General features: G+C 27.1%; 1 protein-coding gene across 1 annotated transcript in view; it reads right to left on the reverse strand.

Annotated features, from left to right (window-relative positions):
- Positions 1 to 343: 343 nt before the first annotated feature.
- The window catches only part of LOC100215375 (GTP-binding protein 4), a 43,690-nt gene continuing 17,477 nt past the window's right edge, over positions 344 to 26,556 (reverse strand). Inside the window, exons 2-14 of the mRNA XM_065810725.1 lie at positions 25,528 to 25,586; positions 24,973 to 25,084; positions 20,445 to 20,548; positions 7,331 to 7,661; positions 6,134 to 6,196; positions 5,812 to 6,034; positions 2,642 to 2,854; positions 2,324 to 2,571; positions 2,138 to 2,184; positions 1,438 to 1,534; positions 1,295 to 1,357; positions 745 to 958; positions 344 to 469 (exon numbers count right to left, since the gene is read on the reverse strand). Coding sequence (XP_065666797.1) covers positions 384 to 469; positions 745 to 958; positions 1,295 to 1,357; positions 1,438 to 1,534; positions 2,138 to 2,184; positions 2,324 to 2,571; positions 2,642 to 2,854; positions 5,812 to 6,034; positions 6,134 to 6,196; positions 7,331 to 7,661; positions 20,445 to 20,548; positions 24,973 to 25,084; positions 25,528 to 25,586 — 1,860 coding nt within the window. The 3' untranslated portion in view covers positions 344 to 383. The remainder of the gene's footprint in view (positions 470 to 744; positions 959 to 1,294; positions 1,358 to 1,437; positions 1,535 to 2,137; positions 2,185 to 2,323; positions 2,572 to 2,641; positions 2,855 to 5,811; positions 6,035 to 6,133; positions 6,197 to 7,330; positions 7,662 to 20,444; positions 20,549 to 24,972; positions 25,085 to 25,527; positions 25,587 to 26,556) is intronic.

Genomic DNA, 26,556 nt, shown 5'->3' on the forward strand with positions numbered 1-26,556 from the left:
TACCCCTGACCATACTTAACTCTTTTAAAAATATTTTGAGTCTTCTTTCCCTTGTCTACTTTTTTTTACATCTTAGATATTTATTTATTTAGATTTAATTTTCAGCAATTTTGAATATATATTTTTGACAAAATTAATTTTGGTCTAATTTTAAGTTATTCCTGATCACTGTGCATTACAATAATATTATGGGGGAAAGGGGTGGAAAGAATCAAATACTAACTTAATTTTACAGGGGAGAGGGGGAAGGTCTCTAAAATTTTGACAAGTTGTTGAGAAAGGGGAGGTAAGATTTTTTTTCTTTTATCACAAAACTTTTAACTCAATGACTAATTAAAAATAATTTTTTTTTAACGACATTTTCGAATTTTATTTTATTTACATTAACGACGATCAGTTTTTCCTGATTTGCGTTTTCCAGCAAACAAATGTTTCGGCATCTTTGAATGAATGTGGCGATCAGATTCTCCTAAAAAGTAAATCATTATTTATTGTTGCGCGTATATATATATATATATATATATATATATATATATATATATATATAATATATATATATATATATATATATATATATATATATATATATATATATATATATATAGACACACACACATACATACTCATAAAAAATTAAATAATAAAGGAAAAATTATAAATACTTATTTATAAGCATTAGTTTTAATTCAGAAATAGAACTAATGTATATAATAAAAACAAAAAAAATTTCAAATAATAAGATACCTGCTTTTCCTTGTGTGTTGAATTTTCTTTGGAATGTCCGTGTCACTTTTTTTGCTTTAGCTCGTTTTATTGGATCACGTATACCAGAAACATCACGAGGAAGAGTAAGACTGGGATGATTGGAAACTTTTCTTGCTAAAGAAGAGTCTGACTTACGTTTCTTAGCTAATTTTCTCGATGTACTGTCAAGTCTGGAGCCATTTTCATTGGATTCCTTTATGTATATTATATAAGAAATTTATTAAATTTTTTTAAATATAATTTATTAAGACAAATTAAATACTGATTGTTTTTAAAGTCTAACGTCCATAATTCTACAATTGTGTAAAATTATGAACAATGGAAGAGTTAAGGCAATATTTTACAAATAAATGCCTTTCCTGGCGCCAACTTATTTTGCAGATCCGAATATTTTTTTGCGATACTACCACTAGAAAGATTACAAGATCCTACCCTTATTCAAAATAAAAGTGTGGGTTTTAAATCAGAGTTTTCCCTCTCCTAGATAAGTCACCTTCACCGCTGTAAAAATTATATTTTAAAAACAAACCATATCCACATCGTCATCATCGTTTACAGCCTTTCTTTTCATTGGGCGACCAAACCTCTCCAACTAAAAAGTTTTCAAAATTATAAAAATGTAAAAAAAAAAAAAAAAAAAAAAAAAAAAAAAACTTTTATAAATTTGCTCACTCTAAGAGATGCTTTTCGTGGCAAAACTGAAGCATTCCCTCCTTTAGTTTTCTTTTCACGATGTTCTTGAACTCTAATTTTTTTCTGTTTACGAATACTATAGAAAACGTTTATATATATATATATATATATATATATATATATATATATATATATATATATATATATATATATATATATATATATATATATATATATATATATATATATATATATATATATATATATAGTAACTTTAGATAATTGCGTAGTAGTATTTAGATTAGTACTAGTAGATAATAAAAATAAGAAAATGAAACAATTAAGAAAAGTCAGTTTAATCAGAATCAGAACCAAAGAATTTTTTAGGTGTTTCAAATGGTAATTTTCAGACATTACGCAAAATCTTTTTACGTTTATGATTGTCAAACAAATATTCTTTATAAAAAAATGAAAGCTTTAAAAAAATTCTCAAATTATCACTAATAGAAAGATGAGGACAAAAAATTCTTGAATTGTCTTTATAATACTAATATAAATACGAGGACAAAAAAATTATCAAATTGTCTCTGTCGCTAATAGAAAGACGAGGACAAAAAATGCTTAAATTGTCTCTACCACTAATATAAATATGAAGACAAAAAAATTCCTCAATTGCCTCTATCACTAATAAAAAAATGAGGAAAAAAAAGTATAAAAGTATAAAGTATAAAAATCTTACGCTTGAGCAGTCTTTCGGATTTCTTCCTCTTCTGAATTCATATCATCCTAATATTTAAAATCAACTTTTAACAACTCGATTTTTCTGTTTGTCTTACTTACTTATTTGTCTCACTTACTACTAATTAATTGTACTTGCTTTTATGAATTTTTTTAAGATCATTAAAACAAAAATTTTTAAAATTACCATGTCTGATTCGTAAACTCCTGCAGCTTCTCGAAGTTCTTCTTCTTTTTCTAACTGTTCAAGTTTTTCAAAAAGATCTTCATCAATGTAATCTGCAATGTTTTTCCCATTCAAAATTTCAGGTATAATGTCATACTTTTCGTTGTCTTTGACAAAGTAGAGTGCCTTATCGTCAAAGTTATAATCTTCCAATAAAGATTGCTCATAATGCTTCTGTAACTTCTTAGAAGCAGAATCCATTAATTTTGCTACAAATATTAAAACACATAATAATATACTAATAAAACTTGCACACATTAACGTTTAATAAAAATTTACTTTGTTCTTTCACAGCTTCTGGTATAAAAGGCCGCCTTTCTTTATTGTCTCTTGGCTTAGGAACTGCTACATGTAATCTGTTAACAACATCATTGACATTTTTTGCCTTTAGTTTTATCTCTACTCGTTGTGCAAGCAATCTGTCGCACGCTTCTACTTTAACATTCATAACGCCTTCCTCTGATATTGTACTCATTGGAATTACAGGTATACCTATAAAACACATTTATCAATTATTAAAGTTCAATTGATTTGACAATATCAAAACATTAGTTTTGTTAAGAAATACTTAAAGAAACTCTGTTTAGGGTAAAGTTTTGTTTAGAGTATAAATAATAATACTTGTATATTATTGTATATTGTATTTAAAATTATAAACATCTAATTATAGAAAACATCTAATTGAAGGAAACAGCTGATAAAAGAATGATTTTTTATCATTTGACTTTTTTAAATTAAAATCTAAAAAACATAGGATTTCTTAAGAATTGCTGTCAAAGGATAAATTTTAACTAAATAATTAATTAAATAAATAAACTTAACGTTTAAAACTTTTAAAAATAATAATAATTATAATAAAAAACAAAAAACAAACAAACTGTTACTAGTATAACAAATAGCCAGTGACAAAAAACATTGCAATGTTCCTGTGCCTATCTGTTTTATTATTATGCAAGTTTTCTTTTTAGTTAAACATCAATATGGTATAATGTAGCTTTTCTAAAGAACTCAAGCTAAAGATGAGCTAAACAAAGTGAGCGGTGCATTACCATCGATAGTTAAGGGTGGTACTGGTTGTGAAAATTAACTTTGTATTTTAAAACCTCCTACTGTGAATAGATTTTTAAATGGATTTGTTTCACCTAGAGGTCACAAGACTTGTTTTAAACATCTTAAATAAGTTTTTTAGACGTCTTATACATGCCCTGAGTTGCTACCTAAAATCAGGCCTCGTTAAAAAGCGTTAAGCAGTATGTATTTTACGAACGAAATGACGATTTCAGCTACAGGTGCTATTTACGTTAAAAAACAACTTTTAGGATTTTAAATCTAAATTGTTTTTTTATACTGTTTATGCGGTTTTTATTTAGATTAAATTAAATATTGTAAAAAACATGATAACCTTATTTGTGAAATAATTCAGTTAATTTTTTTTCAATTAAAAAACCTTAAATAAATATTTTTCAAAATCTTTATTTAAAAAATTTTTAATTTTCAAAATAATTTCAACTTTGAAAGAAAGTAAAATGGATTTGTAATAATTCTTATTACCTTTTAAAGAAATAATTATTTCCTTTTTATTTGAAAACATTACATAAAAACGTTAAGGTTTTAAGAAAGTCTCTATCATAGATTCAAATGTGTAAAGTAATGTGTTAAGAAAGTCTCTATCATAGATTCAAATGTGTAAAGGCAACCATAAAACTTTATTTATAGTTTTAAGAAAGGTGTTTTTGTAAAAGATAATTTTTTTACTTATGGAATTAAAACATTTTGTTTTGAATTCAACATTTAGATAAGTTTGTACAAGATAAACTTTATTTTTGAACAAAAATTACATTTACAAATATCTTATTGGTAACTGATAAATTATATCTATAAATTGTTTATAATATTTATTAAAAATAGTTAAATAAACAAAAACAAAATAAATTGTGATAAAAACATACAAGAGATTATGCTGTATAAAATGTGTAAAATAATTTTAAAAAATTAAATAAAATATTTTCAAGAAATAAAATTAAATAAATTTAAGAAATTAAATATTAAAGAAATATAATTTTTTTCAAATTTATTAATATATAAAGTATAAGTAATCAACATTGATAAAGTTCACCAATATAATTATAGTTATAAAACGTAATGTGCAGCTAACAAAAATGACATTTTTTCTGTGTTTATTTGCTTTTATTTAATGTTGGACTTTATTAATGTTGGAATTAATAACTTATAGAATTTTAAGTTTGGACACATACTGGTTAAATGGTATGGGATTAGGTCTGGATACAGCACTGCTCAGTGAGGCACATATCATTTTTAATACTAATTAGGTAATTTACACAAAAATGTTTTCAGTTTTTATATTAAAAAACTTTATTTGTTTATCAATAATACCAAAAAATATGCAAATATTCAGAAACTCATATATTTCCATTTTAACAAAAAAACAACAACATAATTACATAATTTAGCTTAAAAAAATATAACTTATAAATGAAAAATAAAAAATATATATTGTAAAGTAATATACAGCTTAAAAATTAGTAGGGGAAAAGCGCCTATGATGGCATACTTAATCCTGAAGACCAATAATAAAAGTTTTGATATGGATACATTCCTTGTTACATCTAGAACAATAATTACCCTGGGAGTTTTCATCAGTTTTATTTTTTTTATAAGTTATTCTTATTGTAAAAAAAAGCACAAGTATGCCATCATAGGCAACCACTGCTCCTATGATGGCATAGGGGAGGATGGGGCTAGTTAGGATCGAGGGTAACTTAATGATTTCATTTAACCTTAGAGTCTTCCCTCAGAAAAGCCAGAAATTACTCGAAACCATCCTAATTTACCATTTCATGCTACACACCAGCATTGTAAAATTTTGCGCATGCGCATAGGATATATTGCATTTTACGTATTTTTTGGACCAAAAAAATTTTTTGGAGCATCGCTTTCTTTTAACTTTACTTAAAAATAAGTTTTTCTTATAAAAAAAAAAAAGATTTTCCCAACTCGTCAATATTTCAACACCCCCAACTCGTCAGTATGCCATCATGGGTAAAATTCATCATTTTCATTAAAACAAGCTGTGTCTGCTTTGTTCAAAAGATAAAATTAAAGTAACTATTCCACTAAATGCACAAAACTTGAATATAAAATGCATGAAAATTTCATTTCTGCACAGTTAATAGTAAAATCACAATCTTAAATATATGAAGGAAATAAAACTACAACAGCACATCCCAAAATCGATTTTTGTTGATTATAAAAACAATACTTGTGCACAAGGGACGTTTTTTCACTAAAACTAATGTAAAGTCAGTATAGTCATGTAGGTCTTATCATTTTTTTACCAAAACCAATTTTAATGGAAATATGACCGGTATGCCATCATAGGCGCCTTTCCCCTATTTCTTAAAATAATAAATGGATAAAAAAAAAACAACCTTCTTCCTGAAATTGGCTTAATAAATTTTTCTTTTCTTGAGGTAAATCATCAATTCCTATAATATCTACTTTATTTAATGCGATAATGATTGGCTTGTTTAAGAATAATGGTTTTATGCTATTAAACAACTCTATTTGCTCATCAAGAGATTTGCTGCATTGCTCACTTATGTCCATCACATAAATTATAGAAGCACGTAAATGAGCTAATGCTGTAATAGCCTAAAACAAAAATAAAGAATAAACAAAATAAGACAGTTTTTAAATGATTAGAAAACTTTTATAAGATCTTTCTAAGAAAAAAAAAAAATTGATAACAACCTGCATTTCAATAGTATTTCTTTCTTCGAGTGCATGATCCAGGATTCCTGGAGTATCCACAACCTTGATCATAAAGTTAAAACAATATAATATATTACAACATCTAACCGGGCATACAATTATGTGTATTTATGAATAAAAAATTATATCAGGGCTCAACAAAACATAAGAGAAAATATCAAATTGACTTATAAAATAGTTTAGAAAGAAGGGAAAAGAGTTCTGGAGAACACTTTTATAAAACAAGAATGTTGTCTATCACAAGCAGTAAAAGAGTTTAATTGTGAAATGATTTTAGCAAAAGAAGCCAGAGTAATAGTCAACAAAATTATTCTGTTTTTAAAAAGTTTTTATTTAATTAAAGAGTACCTGTCCTAATCAAAACATTGAGTATGTTTACTTAGTTGTGCCAATGGCTATATAAGTCAATAGACCGGGTGAATAAAAAAAACAATTGCTTTTACTCAGTAATTGGTCAGTTTTACGTGAATAAAAACTTTAGAAGTTTAGCACAAATTTTTATTCTCCTAAAGTTAAGCAATTTACTCAGCAATTGCTCAGCAATTGCTCAGCTTTATGTGAATAAAAACTTAAGCAAAATTGCTGAAATTTTTATTCACGTAAAGCTGACCAATTACAGAGTAAGGGCAATTGCTTTTTTTTATTCACCCAGCCTAATGTATGTACACTAGAGTGAATCTGTGGCTATATCAGGCAATGTATATACAATTAGTCGTGCCAATGACTGAACAATGTAAAAATACTTTTTTTAAATATCTTTAAATCCTATTTAATAAAAAAAATTTAAAACTAGAGAAATATTTCTGAAATTAGTGCATATAAATAAAATAAAGAATTAAATGCTAACTGAGCAATTCTCTACTGAGAATTGCTCAGTTAACATTTAATTCTTTATTAAATTCTTCATTTTTTGTTCATTTAATTCTTCATCTTTTGTTCATTTAATTCTTCATTTTTTGTTCATTTAATTCTTCATCTTTTGTTCATTTAATTCTTCATTTTATGTTCATTTAATTCTTTTGTTAAGTATGTTTACTAACATACTTAACAAAAAATGTTCAACAAAAAGCAAAAAACAAAAAATGTTCAACAAAAAACAAAAAAAGACTTAAAACTTTATAAAAAAAGAAATTAATATAAAAAAAAACTATATAAGCACTATGAGTAGAAAATTACCTGCCAGCGTAAATATTGATAATCCATATGTCCAACATACAATGATTTTGTTGTAAACGCATAGGGCTGTACCTCAACATCAGCGCGAGTAACCTTATTCATAAAACTAGATTTACCAACATTTGGAAATCCTGTTAATAAGAGAGTCCTTGTATTAGGATCAATAGAAGGCAACCGAGATAGGTGTTGTCGAACTTGTTCTAGGTATTGCAAACTTTGGTTTTGCCTTTTCATTATTGTACACATTCTCCCCAAAGCTGCTTTTTTTAACTGCTTACAGCGATACATTGAGTCGCCATATTTCATTAAACGAGCATAATCTTTTGCCACACTATAAAAATTTTAACTGTTGTATTGTATATGTATTGTTATTTTAAACCTTCTATGATAAGATTTACAAAATTATCTTTATTTAAGTTACATTTATATTTTAAACCAAAAAACAGACAGGAACCCAATTAATGTTCAATGGATATTATCATATTGTAAAAATATATTGTGCAGTTAATTATTATGTGAATTGACACCAAAAAAAGAACTATGCAACTATGTGACAGTAAAAAAAATTTTTTTTTGTGCATTTGTGATTTACTCTAATATTTTTAATATTTCAGATCAGTAATAATCAATTTAACTCATATGATGCTAAGAAAAATGGTATATTAATGGTGAAATATTAACAATTAAAATAACCTCATACACTGATTATTAGAATGTTGCTAACCATGCATTAACCCATGTTAGATAAGAAATTGAATGAAGAAATTATGAACACAATTTTGTTGATGATTTCCTCATTCAATTTCTTATATAATAAGCATGGGTTAGCAACATGCTGATAATCAGCGTATGAGGTTTACTATCAAATTGGTACTTTCCAAATTCATCTACTAGTGATCTGAAATAACTTGGAACTTCTTTCTTAGCTATTGGCTTGTCACAATAACGTGATTATTTTCTGATTATTTGATTGATAATAATAATATAATGATTATTTTACAAAAAAACAAACTTGCTGCTCTTTTGAAACTTCTTAAATTAAGATAAGTAATAAGGTACACATGCCCCAAGATAAATGTTGATGAGATTAAAGTCAGAGCCCAAAACAATCTTTTGATTACTCAATTGAATAAGTTGAATGAGTTAGAAAAGTGTTTTTATATTGTGAAGATTTTTACCTAGATTTTAAACTATGCCTAGTATGATCACCTTGTTGAGTCAGGTATACTTCTTCTTTGTTTAAAATTCTATTGCTGATGGGTTATCTTAAGAGATCTCTCTCCTCAATCAATATCAATAAGTTCAACAAAAAATATTGTGATTTTATTGACTGGCATAGGTTAGTACAGTATCCTTGAAAAAAGAGTTTTAAGAACCCTTGAATTATTATTTTTTGACAAAACCTGTTAAGTAGTGTGACCTGTTTGTAACATCAGCATAGGTGTTCTCCTGTTTTCTGGATCTTCTAGTATTGTTTTGTATTATAGAATGCAAATGGAAGAAGTAATTATTTGATAGCATTTAAATAAATTTTTATTAATGAAATCTTTTCATTTTACTTATGATTCAAAGCAGCAGATAGCGCAAGAGCAGTTGTTAACTTTTATTTCATTCTTCCTAACTTTTTATTTCATTCTTCTTAACTTTTTAATTTGATGACAACCATTCAACCAGGCTGTACAGCAGTGGTCAATTCAACAATTCATTCAACCATTCAAACAGGAAGTCTCAATAGCTTTACTAATAACTTTAATAACATTTTGTTTAAAGATTTATCTTGCAGAATCCACAAATTATTATCAGATAATTTATGCCTAAATTTAATCATAGGTCCACAAATTTTTTTTACCAATTCAGTATTACCAAATCAGTAAAAAATTCTTTTTCAAAGATAGACATTTTTGTCTCTTAAATAGGACCATATTTTACATGTGTGTTTAAATTAGTTTCAACCAATTGGAAGTGTGGTTTAAAAAACCTAAAGTAAAAATATTTCAAATAAAAATCTCTGAGGTTTTTAGTTAAAGAGCAGTGTGTATATACTGAGTATATAAGAGTAGTGTTTTATCAATCAGAATTTCTGAAAATATATAACTTTTCAGGAAGTTGTTTCATTTTCTTATTCAGATGTTAAATATTATTCAATTTTAAGTACAATAAACTTCGCATTATATACAATATTTTCCCATATGAAAATTGAAACACCCTCTTCTCATTTATAAATCTATTACTAAATGAGAAGGGGGTAAACTCTTTCAAAACCTGGAAGATGAAAAACAGGGGTGGATCCAGCTTTTTTTGGTCTTTGAGCTCTTTCAGCAGAGATTATCCTGGTCATATTTAAAATATCCGAAAAATATTTTCCTAATAATATCCAGAAAAAATCTGGAAAATATTTTGAAGACATATACAGAAAGATACGAGAATAAAAATGCTTTTTGTGTATTTAAGAATATTTTTGTTAATATCTCAATGAATAAATTGATTTGGTAATTTTAATTAACAAAAAGCTTATACTATAATTTAAATACATACATACATTTTGGGAATAAAAAAAAGCAATTTCTTTTACTCAGGATTTTTTGAGAAATTGAATCAGCTTTATGTAAATGTGCGGTAGTGGTGTCATTGTAGAGAGCTCGCTTTATAAGCAAGAGGTTCCGAGTTCTATCCCTACCACGTCCCTGGTAGCACTGCGCTCAACTTGTTTCTCCGCGCAGTGACCTTGTTTGTCAAGGTTCGAGTTATAGAGTTGAGAGAGAGTTATAAGCACAATTAAGTAGCCTCCTCATCTGTAGTGGCCTTCTTGGCCTTGGGGAGGTGAATTAACAAAAAAAAAAAAAAAAAAAAAAAAAAAAAAAAAAAAAAAAAAAGTTTTTAGCGATTTTGCTCTAATTTTTATTTACGTAAAGCTGAGCAATTTGTCTTGGCACTTGGGAATCCTTTTAATAGTAAATATACGCGTACAAAAAAATTATTTGTATAAATAATGCCTCACCCTAAGTAAAATTATAGGGTGTGCCATGCTAGACAAGAATAAAATGAGGATAGAAAACTAGGAAATAATAATTTCAGAATAGAATATTTTATGATAGAAATAAAGAAACCTTACTAGAAAAGAATTTTTACAAAAGAATTTTTTTTGGCAGAAATTTTGAAAAGAAACTTGAAATACTTTCTAAGAAAGAATATTTTTTAATAAAAGTAAACAACTTGCTTGGAAAGAATTTTATTTAATAAATGCGAAAAACTTGCTAGGAAAGAATTTTATTTAATAAATCTAAAAAACTTGCTACGACAGAATTTTATTTCATTAATCCAAAAAAACTTGCTAGGACAGAATTACCATTTATAATAAAAGTGAATCACTGATGAATGATTCAGAAATTTCAGATAATCTTTATTATTTCACAAAGATTTTGTTAGAATTAGATTATACTTATTTAACATTTATTCAATTAAAAATCAAAACTGTAATAACCAAATTGCGCGCAAATTCTTTCTTAAAATTTCTTTGCTAGCACGTTTTTAAAATTTCTTTTCTAAAATTTCTTTGCTAGTACGTTTTTCCAATTTTCTTTGCTAGAAAGAAAATGACTTTTACTTGTGCGATTTCTATCCTAAAAAAATCTTTGCTAGCAAGTTTTTCATTTTTGTTTGCCAGTAAGGATATATGTATTTCTTTCTTCTTTTCTATCCTTCAATTATTCTATCCTAAAAAGTAATCATGTTTTTTCTATCATAGCAAGAATTTTCATGTTTCTTTCCTAGAAAGGCTTTCCTGAATTCTTGTCTAGAATATGCGGTAGTGGTGTAGTGGTAAGAGCGCTCGCTTCATAAACGAGAGGTTCGGAGTTCGACTTCCACCACGTCCCTGGAAGTACCGCGCTCAACTTAGTTTCTCCGCGCAGCGGCCTTGCTTGGAAAGGTTCGTGTTTTGGAGTTAAAGAGTTGAGAGAGGGTTGTACCACGAATAACAACTAAAAAAAAAAAAAAAAAAAAAAAAAAAAAGAGTAGCCTCCTTGACTGTAGTGGCCCCCCTCGGGCCTTGGGGAGGTGAATAATCTAAAAAAAAAAAAAAAAAAAAGAACCGGCCACCAAATATAGCGTAGAGTAATTGATGAACGATACCTTTAATGTTTCAACTATTTGATGACCAAAAAAAAATATTTTAAACTTGTATTTCCAGAAAACTATTTGGATATCCAAAAAAAAAAAAAAAAAAAGAAATATCCGGAATTCCAGAAATATCTGGAAAAAGAAACTCCCTGCATTCAGACATAGAGCAAATTCCAAAAGTTTGAATGTTTATACTTATGTCGAAAAAGGATATTTTGCAAAAAATTATAGTTAGAGCATGGAAACAAAAAAGCTCCCCAAAAAAGCATCCTTATTTTACATAAGTATAAACATAAATGTTTCGAACTTGCTCTCTAAAACAAATTCCAAACATTTATGTTTTATCCTGATTTAACTACGTATAGCTTTATTTCATATTTATTATTTTATATTGTCCCTAGTAAATAGCTTTATTTTTAAATTATTTAATTTTTTATATATTTATTATTTTTACTCAATATATCATTGTGTATAGCACGTTTGCTTAGAGTGCCAACCTAATTAATTAAAAGTTCAAATCAAGCTATAGGATATTATGCAATCATCATTTTTTTGATTTTATTTCTTTTAAACCTTACACATGGTTATGATTTTCACTTGAGTCTTAATTTATCATTTATATTACATGCGTAATGCCTAATTTTTTTTTTTTTTTTTAAACTATGATTACGCTTTACTATAATGTCTTTACTTTGATCTTAACATTAACTTGATCAAGCTGTCAAGCCCAAGTGAATCAAGAAAAAATTATAGGAAGAGAGGAAGGATAAAAAAATTAAAAAAGATATAAAGAACACTTCATATCTTTTTTAATTTTTTTATCCTTCCTCTCTTCCTATAATTTTTTTCTTGATTCACTTGGGCTTGACAGCTTGGTCAAGTTATTTGATGCATGTTTTTGCATTTTTTAAAACTATCTAAAAATAATTGTCAAACATTTAAAAAAAAACTTCAATTACAAACTTTTTTAAACAACAAATAAACATTTTGCTGCTTTTTTTTATTATTATTACATAATTACGTAGTACTTATTAATGTGATATTTTATTTTTAATGGGCTAGATGTTTTTTACTATTTTTGTTTATGTAAAATATGACTTAACCTAATTAAATTTTGCAATTTAAAAAAATATAATTTATATTTGCACATGCTTTATTTGCCCATGTAAACTAACTTTCACAGGAGTAGAGGCGGGTGCAATTGATCACCCACCATTCCTGCTGTGGCTTTACCACAAAACAAGTTTATTTTACTTATTAAGAAAAACAAATCTAGATTAGGGTTTCTCAAATAGAATCCCGGAAGTAAAAAATCATCCTGTTGTCCCAGGATATCAATGAAATTTCCCAGGAATCCCGGTAATATTTTTTAACATATTTTAAGCATTTGTAAAGATATTAAGAATAATATTACTCAAAATTTGAGTACTAATTACTTCCTTTTCTCTTTTGTAATGAATTTCTATAAAAATTAGGAAGATATATTATAGAGGGCAATTAAATCGCCAATATTTTGCAGTTTTGGTTTGTGTCTAAGATAGATAAAATATTATTGAATTATAAAAAAAAACAAATTATTTTGAATATAAATAGATTTGATTTACTTATTTAAATTTTATATGTTGTAATTTACAGCATATAAAGCTTAAATAAACAAACCAAATCAATTTATAAATCAAATTCAAAAATAATATTTTATCTTAGACACAAACCAAAACTGCAAAAAATTAGAGACTAATCTAATAAATAATCACAATTGCAAGAAATTACAATGAATAAAGGGGAGTCCCTGATAAGTTAAATATAAAATAACCACAGACAAGTTACAAGTACTTGTATTTGCAAAAAAAGTAATTAGTTACGCATAAAAGTTGGTAGTTAGTAAATAAAATAATTAGTTATGTTAAAAAAGTATTATCAGTTATGAAAAAATATGGAAGATTAGGCGGGATGGAACATCAACTTTGTTATGCACATGAGCTACATTTAGGAGTTTGTGATGTTCTCTAAAAAAAATCAGGGATTTCAAATTCGTTGGGCAGTGAGTGTAATGCATCAGACAATCAGAATTCTGATGAAAATAATAGTGAAGATGACGAGTCTGAAGAAATTGATTTTACAACTTCAGTGGATTTACAGGCAAGCCAAAACAACGATTTATTAAATTAACAAGACGTTGAGATCACTAACAAATTATTAGGCCACATAAGTATTGCACAAACAATTCAAAAGGTCCAGAGAATTGTACGAATGTTTTGTAAATCACCACTCAAAAATGAAATTTTACAAAAATATGTAAAAATTACATACAATAAAGAACATAAGTTAAAACTGGATGTAAAGACAAGGTGGAATAGTCTTCTGGCAATGTTGGAGCGATTTACTGCATTAAAACATGTATATTAAAAGCTTTGATAGATTTTAAACAAAACAATATTACAATAAAATTATACAATGCTCTATTAACTATCCCACCAACATCAATCTATTCAGAAAGAGCTTTTACGGCGGCAGGTCTTTTTGTTACGAAAATTTGGTCATTATTAAGTGATATTGACAATTTATGTTTTTTAAAAAATTATTTTAAAAATATATAAAACATATATAAAATATAATATTATTGAAGTTTATATTTATTTTGTTTTGAAAGTCTTAGTTTCTAAGAACTATTTTGTATTTTTTTTCTTGTTAAAAGTAATGGTATTAAAAAGGCGTTTTTTTGTTTGTTTATATTTGTTTGAATTTACACATTTCCCCCACCTAATTGGATGAATTCTGGCTTGTAACCTAATACCGGACCCCCGGGAAATAAATCATTTTTGTCCTGAAATTAGATTTTTACGGGAAATGAGATGCCCTGATCGGGATGTGTTAGTTTCTATAGAGTGTCTATTTGGCTTTAATTTTTTTTTTTTTTTTAATATTAAAAAATTAAATTTAATATTACATTTTTTATTATCATTTAACATAAATTCATTTCTTTCTTTACTCCACATTTGCATTAATGAATTAAAATATCTTAATGATTTTTAAAAAGTTATTAACAAAACAAAAACAAAAAAAATTACTTGTTGCAAAAAAAAAACAACAACAAAAAAAAAAAAACACTTAATTTTAGTTAATTACTTTACCAGCTCTTTTTCCAAGATTCCAAAAAGTTTCCAAGTGCCATTATTAAACAATATATACCATTGTGCTTTCACTTGCCTTAAGGCAAAAAAATTAAACGCATGCTTTATGAATATTTTTGATGCAGTGTTATAAGTTACAACATCTTTACAAGGAATTTAATTTTTTTGTAAAAAATAGAAAAGGAGGAAGAAAAACTGAGGAAAAAAAAATTAAAAATTTTTTAAAATTTAAATAACTTTTTTAATCAAAAATCTTTTTAAATTATAAGGAAATTTCTGTTTTCACTTTTTTGATATCGCGCAATCTGTTAATTGTATAAAGCTGATGTAACTATTATAAAATATAATTTTGTTAGACTATTATTTTCCGCATAATAAAACTTAAATATAAACAAAGACATTGCAAGAGCTTTAAGTGTAAATTCATGCAAAAAAATTAATAATAGAGTTATATCCATAAAAGAAATTTTTTATTTAATTATAAAAAAATCAACTCTTTATAAAATGTCATGTAAAGTTTGTATCAATGAACGTTTTTTCATTTTTTTGATAAAATTAATTATTATAACAAATAAACAAAGTTTAAAATATCAGAAGTGGCACTAATATTAAAATAAAATTTAACGTGCACTATTTTTTAACTCATAACTTTTTGTTTTGTTTTAAACTTTAAAAACACAAAAATCGTTAATTATTTATGTTATTGTTTGTTATGAGAGATCTAAATAAATATTCTTGGCTCTTGCAAGATGATAAAAAAAGATTTTTAAATGTTTCTTTTATGATTTCATTTTTTAAGCGTTATATAACATCTTTTTTTCTTTTGCTGAAAAAGTTTTTTTTTCTTTTTGATGGAAAAGTTAGAATAAAAATTTAATTTTGTTTTTCATTGACTTATTACATTTGTAAATAACGCAAATATTAGTTAGCAAATAAAGTTTTATGCAAACTTTTTATGAAATTGCCATTCAAACTTCATAAGTGTTTCTTATAACGCCGATTACTTCTTTTATCTTACTGATTAAACAATATCTCTAGACTTGTTTAAATATTATAAATGATTTTTATAAAAAAAGTGGCTTGACCAAACCGGCTTACTTCTTACATTAAATGGCATGCCAGTTTACAAGCAAAGCTTGATATATATATATATATATATATATATATATATATATATATATATATATATATATATATATATATATATATATATATATATATATGTATATATATATATTGGACAAAACATTTGCAACTAACATCGAACAATGCTAAAAAGTGTTCCTAATTTGACATGTCTTAAAAACGAAACGAACTATACTACCACAGCAAACAGTTCAGGAGTCTGGAGTCATAGAACGCCATGACATGAGCAAATAGCTGACAGGTGACAGCACACAGGCAGAATTTCGTTGACAAGTGCCGATTTGCAGCGGACAAAACAAGTGCAACTTTTTTTGTTTGTTTCATTTTCTTAAGTCTGGTCTGTGTCAACGTCATGGAAGTTTTTTAATAATTAAAGGAAGTATCCAGAAGCATGCAGAAACTTCCAGAAGTTTCCAGAAGAAGCATCTGGAAGCATCCAGAAATATCCAGAAACGTTCAGAAGCATCCAGACGCATCCAGAAGCTTCCAGAAGCATCGAAAAGAAGCATCTAGAATCTTCTAGAACAGGTTCACACAGGTTCATTTTACTATAAAAGAGACATGTAAATTGACATGTAATTCAGTCAGTATATGGAAGTCAATCAGTCAGTATTATCAAGACAGTTTATCGAAGTGAGTTTTATCAAAGTGTTTTATCGAAGAACATCAATACAAGAAGTGAAATACAACAAGTGTTTCATTACATCAATACAGTCCACATCCAACCAAGACGTTGTGTTGGATGATACAATAATGCTCCACAGAGCATTATTGTATCATCACAAGGTAAATGTAACACGGTAAGCCTTGAGAAGCGTATTTATTTTTATTATTTTTATGACTTCAAGTGCAAAAATGGCTCTCGACAGTCTTGGATTGGAACTAAGAAAGAAAATTATTTGCGATTACGTAAGTGGAATGTCACAAAAAAGTATTTGTGATAAATATTGCGTGAAAAAATGGACCGTACCAAGACAATGTTCCAAATATCGTTCTACGGGGAAGTTGGCAGCAGATAACAAAGGTGGAAGACCGCGCTCCACCACTTCTAGAGAGGATTCTATGATCGTCAGATCCGTCAAGAAGGAAAACCTGTTATATCATCAGTCGAGATACAAAAGCAATTAGAGCTGCCTGTATCGGGCCGAACAATCAGACGACGTGCTGTTGAAGCCGGATTGTTTTCTCGACACCCTGCAAAGAAACCGCTGATTTTACTAAAAAACCAGAAGAAAAGACTCCCGTTTGCTACATCTTATATTGACTGGAATGTGCGGAAATGGCGAACTATCCTGTTCAGTGATGAATCGAAGTTCAACATCATTGGGAGCGATGGCATTTGCCATGTACGTCGACCAGCCGGAAAACGCCTCGATTTACGTTACTGCCATAAGACCGTGAAGCATGGTGGAGGCAATGTAAAGGTCTGGGGGTGTTTTTCTGCTAACGGTCTAGGTCCAATACATGGAAACGATGGAATAATGGACTGTTTCATGTATAAAAATATCCTGAAAGATGTTATGTTACCTCATGCTGAATGGAATATGCCAATAAAATAGGTTTTTCAGCAAGACAACAATCCAAAACACACTGCAAAAGTAGTCAAGCAGTGGTTTCAAGACAACCACCTATCGGTGATGGATTGGCCGCCTCAATCTCCGGATCTCAACCCTATCGAGAAACTGTGGAAGATCGTCACCCGCAGAATTAATCGTGAAGGTGTTCGTAATAAGGATCAACTGTTTGAACAAATCCAAAAGGCCTGGGCAGCGATTCCACAAAGTTTCATTGATCACCTGATCGAATCTATGCCTCGAAGACGCAAGGCTGTGATCGAAAACAAAGGATTCGCCACGAAATATTGATAGCGAAATAGAACTTGGTCAACATTTTGTTGAGTTGCACTTGTTTTGTCCAGAAGGAAATCAACTTTTTTTAATACTTTTGATTAATTTATTAATTTTTGTGTACAAATAATGAACTTTGTGATGAATAAAACTTGAAGAACTTTGTCTCTAAACGGTTACATAGTTATTTCTCTAAATTGGAAAAATGCAGTACTTTTATATAAAGAAACTAAATTAGCATTATTTGGTTGCACTCGTTTTGTCCGATACTGTGTGTGTGTATATATATATCTATATCTATATCTATATATATCTCTATATCTATCTATATATATATATATCTATATATATCTCTATATATATATATATATATATATATATATATATATATATATATTATATATATATATATATATATATATATATATATATATATATATATATATTATATATATATATATTATATATATATATATTATATATATATATATTATATATATATATATTATATATATATATATTATATATATATATATTATATATATATATATTAGGATGGATCAAAAACAACATTTAAAATAAATATCTGCAATATGCACCTAAATTAGTAAACGACCAGGGTTGAAACTTGACTGGGGCTGGGGCCAGGTTTAATAAAATATAGCTGGAGCCGGGTTTGTGACCAGGGCTGCATAAACATTTATAAATCCTAAAGTATATTTTTTTAATTCAAAATTCATGTTATATTTTGTAAATTTATGCATATATAAATCATTATAATCAATATGATCATCAAATCATCATCATCATCATTATCATCATCATCATAAGGCTTTAGCCTTCCTCTTTTATGCTGTTTCTCTAATATGAACAATCTAGAGCATTTTCTTTCCTTAACTAAAGCTCATTCATACAATATGTAAGGCACTCTCTTTAAGTATTATGCCTCCTTTCCTTGTCTTGTTAGATTCACACCACACATCCATCTGATCATCTTCTCTTTTGGCAAATACTACACCATACAAATACTAAAGTTTATAGAAATATGTAAGGATATAATATAGAATAGGGCTGAGTTATTTGGAAAACTTTTTCTCTCTAACTCAACTCTTGAATCTAATAGCTGTATTCTTCCTGTCATGCCAATTAAACAGATTAACCCATTGTTAAACATCCAAACCACTCTGGCTTCCAATGCTAAAGGTAATTCTCAAACACTTCTACAGTTTGTGCTTCAGACAAGATTTCCATGATAGTCTTAAAAAAGTCTTTTCCAGAACTCTCTTCAATTTTTGCTAAACTATTAAAAAGTGCTTAATATGTGCTAAACATGTGCTAAATAAATATTAAAAAGTGCTAAATATGTGTAAAATAAAAAAATATGGGCTAAATAAATATTAAAAATATGTGCTAAATATGTGCTAAATAAATATTAAAAAGTGCTAAATAAGTGCTAAATATGTGCTAAATAAATATTAAAAAGTGTTGAATATGTCCAATTTTTAAAAACTCTCGAAAACACTTTGACATCTCCAACTATCCTGCGATTAGTCTTCACTCTATTATTAGTTTCTTTATAGAAAATTTTTGAAATTATTAAATCATTTCTTTCTAACTGCAGTATTAAAGTTATTCTTGAAGGTCTACATTCTTCTTCATTTCAAGTAACCTTAAAGGTCCACAACATTCTATCTTTGCTCCTGTATTGTTTCTTATCTACATTAATGATCTTCATGAAAATTTTACATATAAAGTGGTTCTATTTGCTGAAGACTCAACTTTATGCTCTATATCTTCTTTTTTTTGATTGCTTAAAACAAGCAGCCAATTTTTAATCTAATCTCTCTTCTGTAACAGCTTAAGACTTGCAGTGGCTTGTGGATTTTAAGTCTGGACTGAAAATCCATAATTTTTGTTAGACAACAAAACTCATTTGTTTTCTGTAAAATAGCATTGCAATATTGTTGGCATTCCTATATTGACAAATAACAACCCTCTTACTCTCAGACAAAGTCTAAAAGCACATTTAAATGCAATTAGATCTGATCTGCCAAGCTTAGCCACTCTCCTATTGTCATAAGGTTGCGTTCCTTTTTCTACAAATACTATTATGGTCAATGCTCAAACGAGTTATCATCTCTATTACGATAAACTAAAACTCATTCTTGCTTGGTTTTTTATTCAACAAGTCTTTTTTTCTAGCCCAAGCTATCAACTCCTGCTAAATCTTATAATTTTGCCAGGGCCGAGTTTGCAAGTCTCATTTTTAGCCAGGGCCCTGGTCACTTACTAACCTTAATGTGTTCTTTATGATAAAATAACGCTAGATTTAAAATTTTTTTGAATAAAAATATTTTTAGAGGACCCTTGAACATTAATGGGAACTTAATATTAACAAAAAATTGTCTTGTTGGGTCTCAAATCAAGCAAGATTATATAAAAATTTTCAAAATAATCATTTTATAAAAAAATTATTAATTTAAATAAGCGATTGAAACTTTTAAACTAAAAATGAAAAAAAGTTTACACAATTTTATGTTTTTTCCCCAATCAAACTGATGTTTTTCAATTCATTGAAAACAAATTGTTTAACAATATTTATAATAATAATAATATATATATTAATAATATATATATTAATAATATATATATATATATATATATATATATATATATATATATATATATATATATATATATATATATATGTTATAATAATAATATATATATGTTATAATAATAATAATATATATATATGTTTAACAATATTTATAATAAATAATATATTTGTAATAATAATAATAATAATAATAATAATAATAATAATAATAATAATAATAAACAATATTATAAATAATTATAAAAACTTACTTGTCAATCAGATGTCTTGCAGTGTTGATTTGACCTAATGCTAATTTATAATGATCTTTATCGTATAAAACATTCATCAAGTCTGCATAAAATGGATGTACATCCTTTTAAGAAAAATATCAAATTATAAATAATCATATTTAATACTTTCATAAAATCACACTAGTTAATAAAAAAAATAAATAGACATTCTACAAAAATAGAATATAAATATAGGGGTGCACTTGCTAAATCATTATCCTTTTAAGCATCAGCTTTAGTAAGGTTTGATAACACTTTTATTTATTTATTTTAGTGTTTCTATTTTGTATACAAACATAAAACAAAAGCATAAACAATTCAAATGCAATATATTTCAAGCTTAATGCATTAAATGTAGGGATGGCAATCCCAGGATCCCGGGATTTTGTACAAATTGTTCCCCCCCCCAAAATCCGGGGATTTGTCTCCGAAATTTCCTGGGATTTCGGGATCGTCAAAAAAAAGTAAAAGTTAATAAAGTTTAAGCTTATAATTGTAGTTAAGTAAATTGTACATCGTCTTTGGTTTAGTTGCTGATTGCTTGTGTAACTGTTTATTCTCTTTGCAATTTTTCCATTTAAAACTCTTAAATATAAAGTATAATATTATACTATATATATAGACGGTATAGACTATATATATAGATGGTAATAGATATATAGATTTATGATTTATAGATATATGATTTAAAACCAAAACTAAATTCCCGGAACAACTTAGCATTTCCAAAGCAATCACCGATATCGTTAAGGATACAGAAAAAAGAGCAAAAAATTTAATAATATGAAAATGTTACTTCAAGAAAGAAAAATTAAAAACAACGAATTGCAAAGCGAATGGAAACAGTTAAGGTGGGAGTTCACTTATATTAGTGCGCAATAATATCCACTCACTTCAAACGCATCTAAATATTACAACGAAACTACTAAATACTGAAATTACATGTGTTGACGTGTTTGTCTCATCCATTGAGAAAAAAATACGAATTGCATGCATTTATCACCCTCCATGTGCAGCCATCAGTATTTCAAAAACCAAAGCTTTGTGCAAGATAATTCATTAAATTATTGCTACTTGCGATTCTACATGCATCATAGCCGGTGACTTTAATCTGCCACTTATGAACTGGTCGATCTCAACTAGTTTCGGTGATTCATTTCATGACCTTTTTGTAGAAACCTGTTCCGCAAATGCTTTAACCCAACTTGTATCCGACAATATCAGACTTAACAACCTTCTAGATCTGATACTAACCAACAACTCTAAAAACATTTTTAATATAGAAACTATTGCCCCATTCACAAGTACCTGCAACCACTGCATGATTATTTTCAATTGTATTTTGGAGAAATATAAACCATATAAAAAAACAACCAAGTATAATTTTTTCAAAGCTGATTACAACTCTATAAACACCGACTTATAAAATGTAAAATGGTATTTACTAGCCAAACAAAATCAGGATGTTGAAACTTTCTGGCAAACCATCTGTAATTTTTTAAATTCAACTATTTCATCGCATGTACCGTTAACTTTTAATAGAAAAAACAATATCCTTTCGTAAACAAAAAATTCAAATGCTGTAACTCTGTTGCGCCATTACTTCAAACTGATGGTTCTCTTATTACAGATGATTGTGAAAAATCGAAACTTTTGAACAATTTTTTTGGCTCTGTGTTTGTTACTGACAATGGTATTGCACCAGTCTTAGATTTACCAAAACACAAAAATTCTTTAAATAATATTATTTTTCCTTACAGTTGTGTTGTTTCTTATCTACAAAAGCTTCCATCCAAATCTTCCAAACCCCTTGATGGATATCCTGCCATATTTTTAAAGTCAAATGTTATTATTCCTTTTTCTATTCTGTTTGAAATGTCAATGTCCAAAAATGTTATACCTAGGATCTGGAAAACTGCAATAATATGTCCGATATTTAAAAAAGGAAACCCGTCGTTACCCACAAATTATTTGTACCAAGTGAGAAAAGACGAAAATAATATCAAACTTGTCAAAACTTTAAAGAGAATTTAACAATAGTCAAACAATTGTCAACTCAATATATCTACCAAAAAATGTTTACGGAAGGACACGGAAAGAATCCATTACCATTACATTCATACTTATTGGATATTGATTGCTTATCGAAATTTTCCAATCACTGTTCTCATATTGCTAGCAAAGCAAGCTCTTGTGCTTACTTACTCTTAAATTCTTTCATCAGTAATGATTCTCAACTTTTGATAAGAGCCTATAAAGTTTATATTCAACAATTTAAGAGTCATGTACCCCTGTGTGGAATCTGTATCTCTTAAAAGATATACGTCGGATAGAAAAGGTCCAGAAACATTATACAAGAATTGTCTGCAAACAGTGTTGTATTCCATACAAAGACTATGCTTTAAGACTTGATATCTTCAATCTTGACTCTCTTGAATGCCGGAGAATAAAATTTGATCTTTTAATGACTTTTAAAATTAGACACAACTTGGTTGATTTGCCCTTTTCTGAGTTTTTTACTCTCACTCCTACTCGTTATTCAACTAGATGTCGTACCCAAAAATTAACATCATGTAACAAACATATCAATGATTTAAGGAGGTTTTTTTTCTGTGAAAGAGTTATTAAGATATGGAACTCTTTACCTCATTATATGGTGCATTCTTCTTCATTGTCTCTATTTAAATCGAATTTAAAAAGATTTAATATTCAGAAACACTGTTTACTGTTTTTAACTTGGTGTTATATAAGAATAATTCTCAAATTACCTGTATCACCTTTTTGTATTTTTATTTAAATGCAAATAAATTGAAATAAAAATATATATATATTATATATATATATATATATTATATATATATTTAATATTAAATATATATATTTAAAATTGATAATATACAATAAAATTAAATTGAGGTATACCTTCTATTAAAAACTCTAGCTCTTTCCACCAACAAGGGCTTATATTTTATTTATTTTTTATAATATACTAGTTTTAATATTATACTATATATAATATATAGTATAATATTAAAACTAGTATATTATAAAAATAAATAAAATTTAAGTACTTGCTAGTGAAAAGAGCAAGAGTTTATATAGTAGAAGGTATACATTAATTTAATTTTGAATTTTCTGTTTCCAAAAGTGTGCGCAATTTTAATTCCATTTTTACATCCATTGATTTCAATTCCAAACATGTGAGTGATTCAAATTCCATTTTTATTTCCATTAATTTGAATTTGAATTGTACGATTTATAAAAATGCGTGATTTACGAAAGTTATTTTAGCGTCAATTTAATTAGTAAAGTTATTAAAAAACAGAAGGTTTATTAAAGCACAAAATTTTGCTAAGGTCCGTTTAATTAATGAAGTCATGCATATTTATATTATTTTTTAATTGTTATTTTTATTTATACTGTGTTACCATTTTAAGGTATTGTTTTATAATTTAAAATACTTAGGTTCATTAATTTTAGGTTCATTAATTCTTAAAAGTCTTAGATAAGTTTTAATACAAAATTAAGTTAAATCATGATTTAACTCATTTTTAGAGGTTCATGAATGTATTAAATTTTTTTAATGCATTAAATATGTTAGTTATATTATCATTAAATTATTTATTTTTAAGTGTTTGATGAGTGCTTAATAAGTATTCAATTGCATTTTTTTCTATTCATTTTAATATAAAATATGGCAAATGATTAGCAAAAAGGAGAAAAAACAAAGCAAAAACAATTTTGACCTACGTTTTGCTTCCAGGCCAGCTTTTTAAAATGAATTAACTAATTTAACAAACTTTGTTATGGGAATATCAAGACGCCTATTTTATATGATGCAACATCTTCATTTTTCACACATAGTTTTATTTTACAGTAAAATCAATGGTTGTCTTTTATAAACTAGATTAAAGTTTTAATTTTATTATTATTTTCTTTTGTTTATTAAAAATATTTTTTTTCCATTAAATATTTCTTTATTAAATCTTTTTAAAAAACCTTTAAAAAAATTTTGCCACCATTTGTGAAGTCTTTTGAATAATTGAACATTATTAATTTAAATAACTATAGCTAACGCATTTTTTTGAGTTAAAAAATGATTAGCATTAATTTTTAAAACTATATGTATAACTACATTATTATTGTACACAGCCATTTATTGTTATTCATAGGTCAATTTATGTAATTTTGAAATTTTGATTTGTTCACATTTTAATGGGAATAATATAAAACTCATAACTTACTATAACTTAATAGTAACTAATACTTAACACCAAATCAGTCAACACCTAGTTGGACTGATAAACCTTTGGTAGTTAAGCTCATAACCTTTTTGTGAAATAGACATGCTGTTCAAAAATTCAGTTTTGGAGTTAAAAGAACACAGAAAATAGGGGAAAAAAGCCTTAAAAAAAAAGCCTCAATAGTTGTCCCTTAAAAAGATTTATAAAAAAAAAAAAAAAAAAAAACCAACCTAAAAGTTCTATAAAAAGAAATTAAATTTCACCTCCATCCTTGGAAAATCTGTAATTATAATAGTGAGCTTATCATGATAACTTTGCTGTGTAAATTTGATTTTTCGCAAATAGAAACTTCTAATTCTATTTATAGGATATTGTCTAAAAGAAAATGTCAACATAGAAATATGCTCAAAATAGTTAAGTTATTCTCCAAGCATTACGCTAACTCATTTCTCCATATCGTTTTATGGAAAAAACTGTTAACTCATTTCTCCATATCTTTTTATGGAAAAAACATCTTGCCAAACAGAAGAGTTATTAATTCTGGAAAAATATATTTAAATACATAATTTTTATTGTCATGAAACATTTTCACACACACAAAAAAATTTACTACACAAAAATATAGCCAAGAAACATTTAAAAAACTTGAAATTATCTTTACGCTTATTTTTTTATATATATATAATTTTAACTATGAACTATAATTTTCAATGAAGCTTTAATTATGTCCTACCATCTTTCTTACAAAAAACAACATGATAATACATTTTATATAATATTTTTCATCATAAATTTGTTTCATTAAATTAAAAACTTACTTATGAACAACAGTGGGAGTTTTCCTTTGAGTTTTAGATAATACAACATCAATAAAATCCTAAAGAGAAAAAATATAAAAAATTAAAAAGATAAAATATAAAAATTTTATCTTTTTAATTTAATAAAAATTGATTATTTGTATTGACTCTTGTAACTAAAAAAGATTAAAATTACTGACAGCAGACACTGTCAGATTGGCAGTTTTTTTTTTTTTTTGTTATTCACCTCCCCCAAGGCCAAGAAGTCCACTACAGATGAGGAGGCTACTTGTGGTTATAACCCTCTCCCAACTCTATAACTCTGAAACACGAACCTTGATGAACAGGCTGCTGCGCTGAGAAACAAGTTGAGCGCGGTGCTACCAGGAACGCGGTGGGAATTGAACTTGGAACCTCTCGCTTATGAAGCGAGCGCTCTACCACTACGCTGCTACTGCTTTGTTAACTCTAATTCTGAATTCCAGTGGGCACAGAACATCTACTGGATCTTATGGACCTCTCACAGAATTGTGACTTCAACACAGAATTATGATACACTGATATTATTTTAAAATAATAATAATTACAGGTTTTATTAAACATTCAAAAAAAAAAAGAAGATTATATTACATGTTTTTATGATGGACTTTTGTAAGTAGGAATTGCTAAAGATGTTAAGCAAGCTTAATATAAGCTTCTAGTTGAAATAATATTTAAGCTTATGAGAACTTATAAGTTCTGAGTGCTCAACTTCAAAACTATATGCGCAATTTTAACACCCACTAAAATATAAGGTCATATATACACCATATCTGATTTAAATTTTTAAATAATATAAGGCTACCAATTAAAATAATAAATATAAACAACTAAAATACAACCCTGAGAGAGTTAATTCCTCTAGCAAAAATCTAAAATCTATTAGGGTTCCAAATTCTAGGAATATCTCAGAGCCATGAGAATGAACATCTCAAAACCATTTCAATTTTACTTTGTTGTGTCTTCAGAACACTAAAATGTTAAATCAGTATTATTTTAACTGACAATATC

Source organism: Hydra vulgaris, chromosome 11 (assembly GCF_038396675.1).
Source record: "Hydra vulgaris chromosome 11, alternate assembly HydraT2T_AEP".
Lineage (NCBI taxonomy): Eukaryota > Metazoa > Cnidaria > Hydrozoa > Anthoathecata > Hydridae > Hydra > Hydra vulgaris.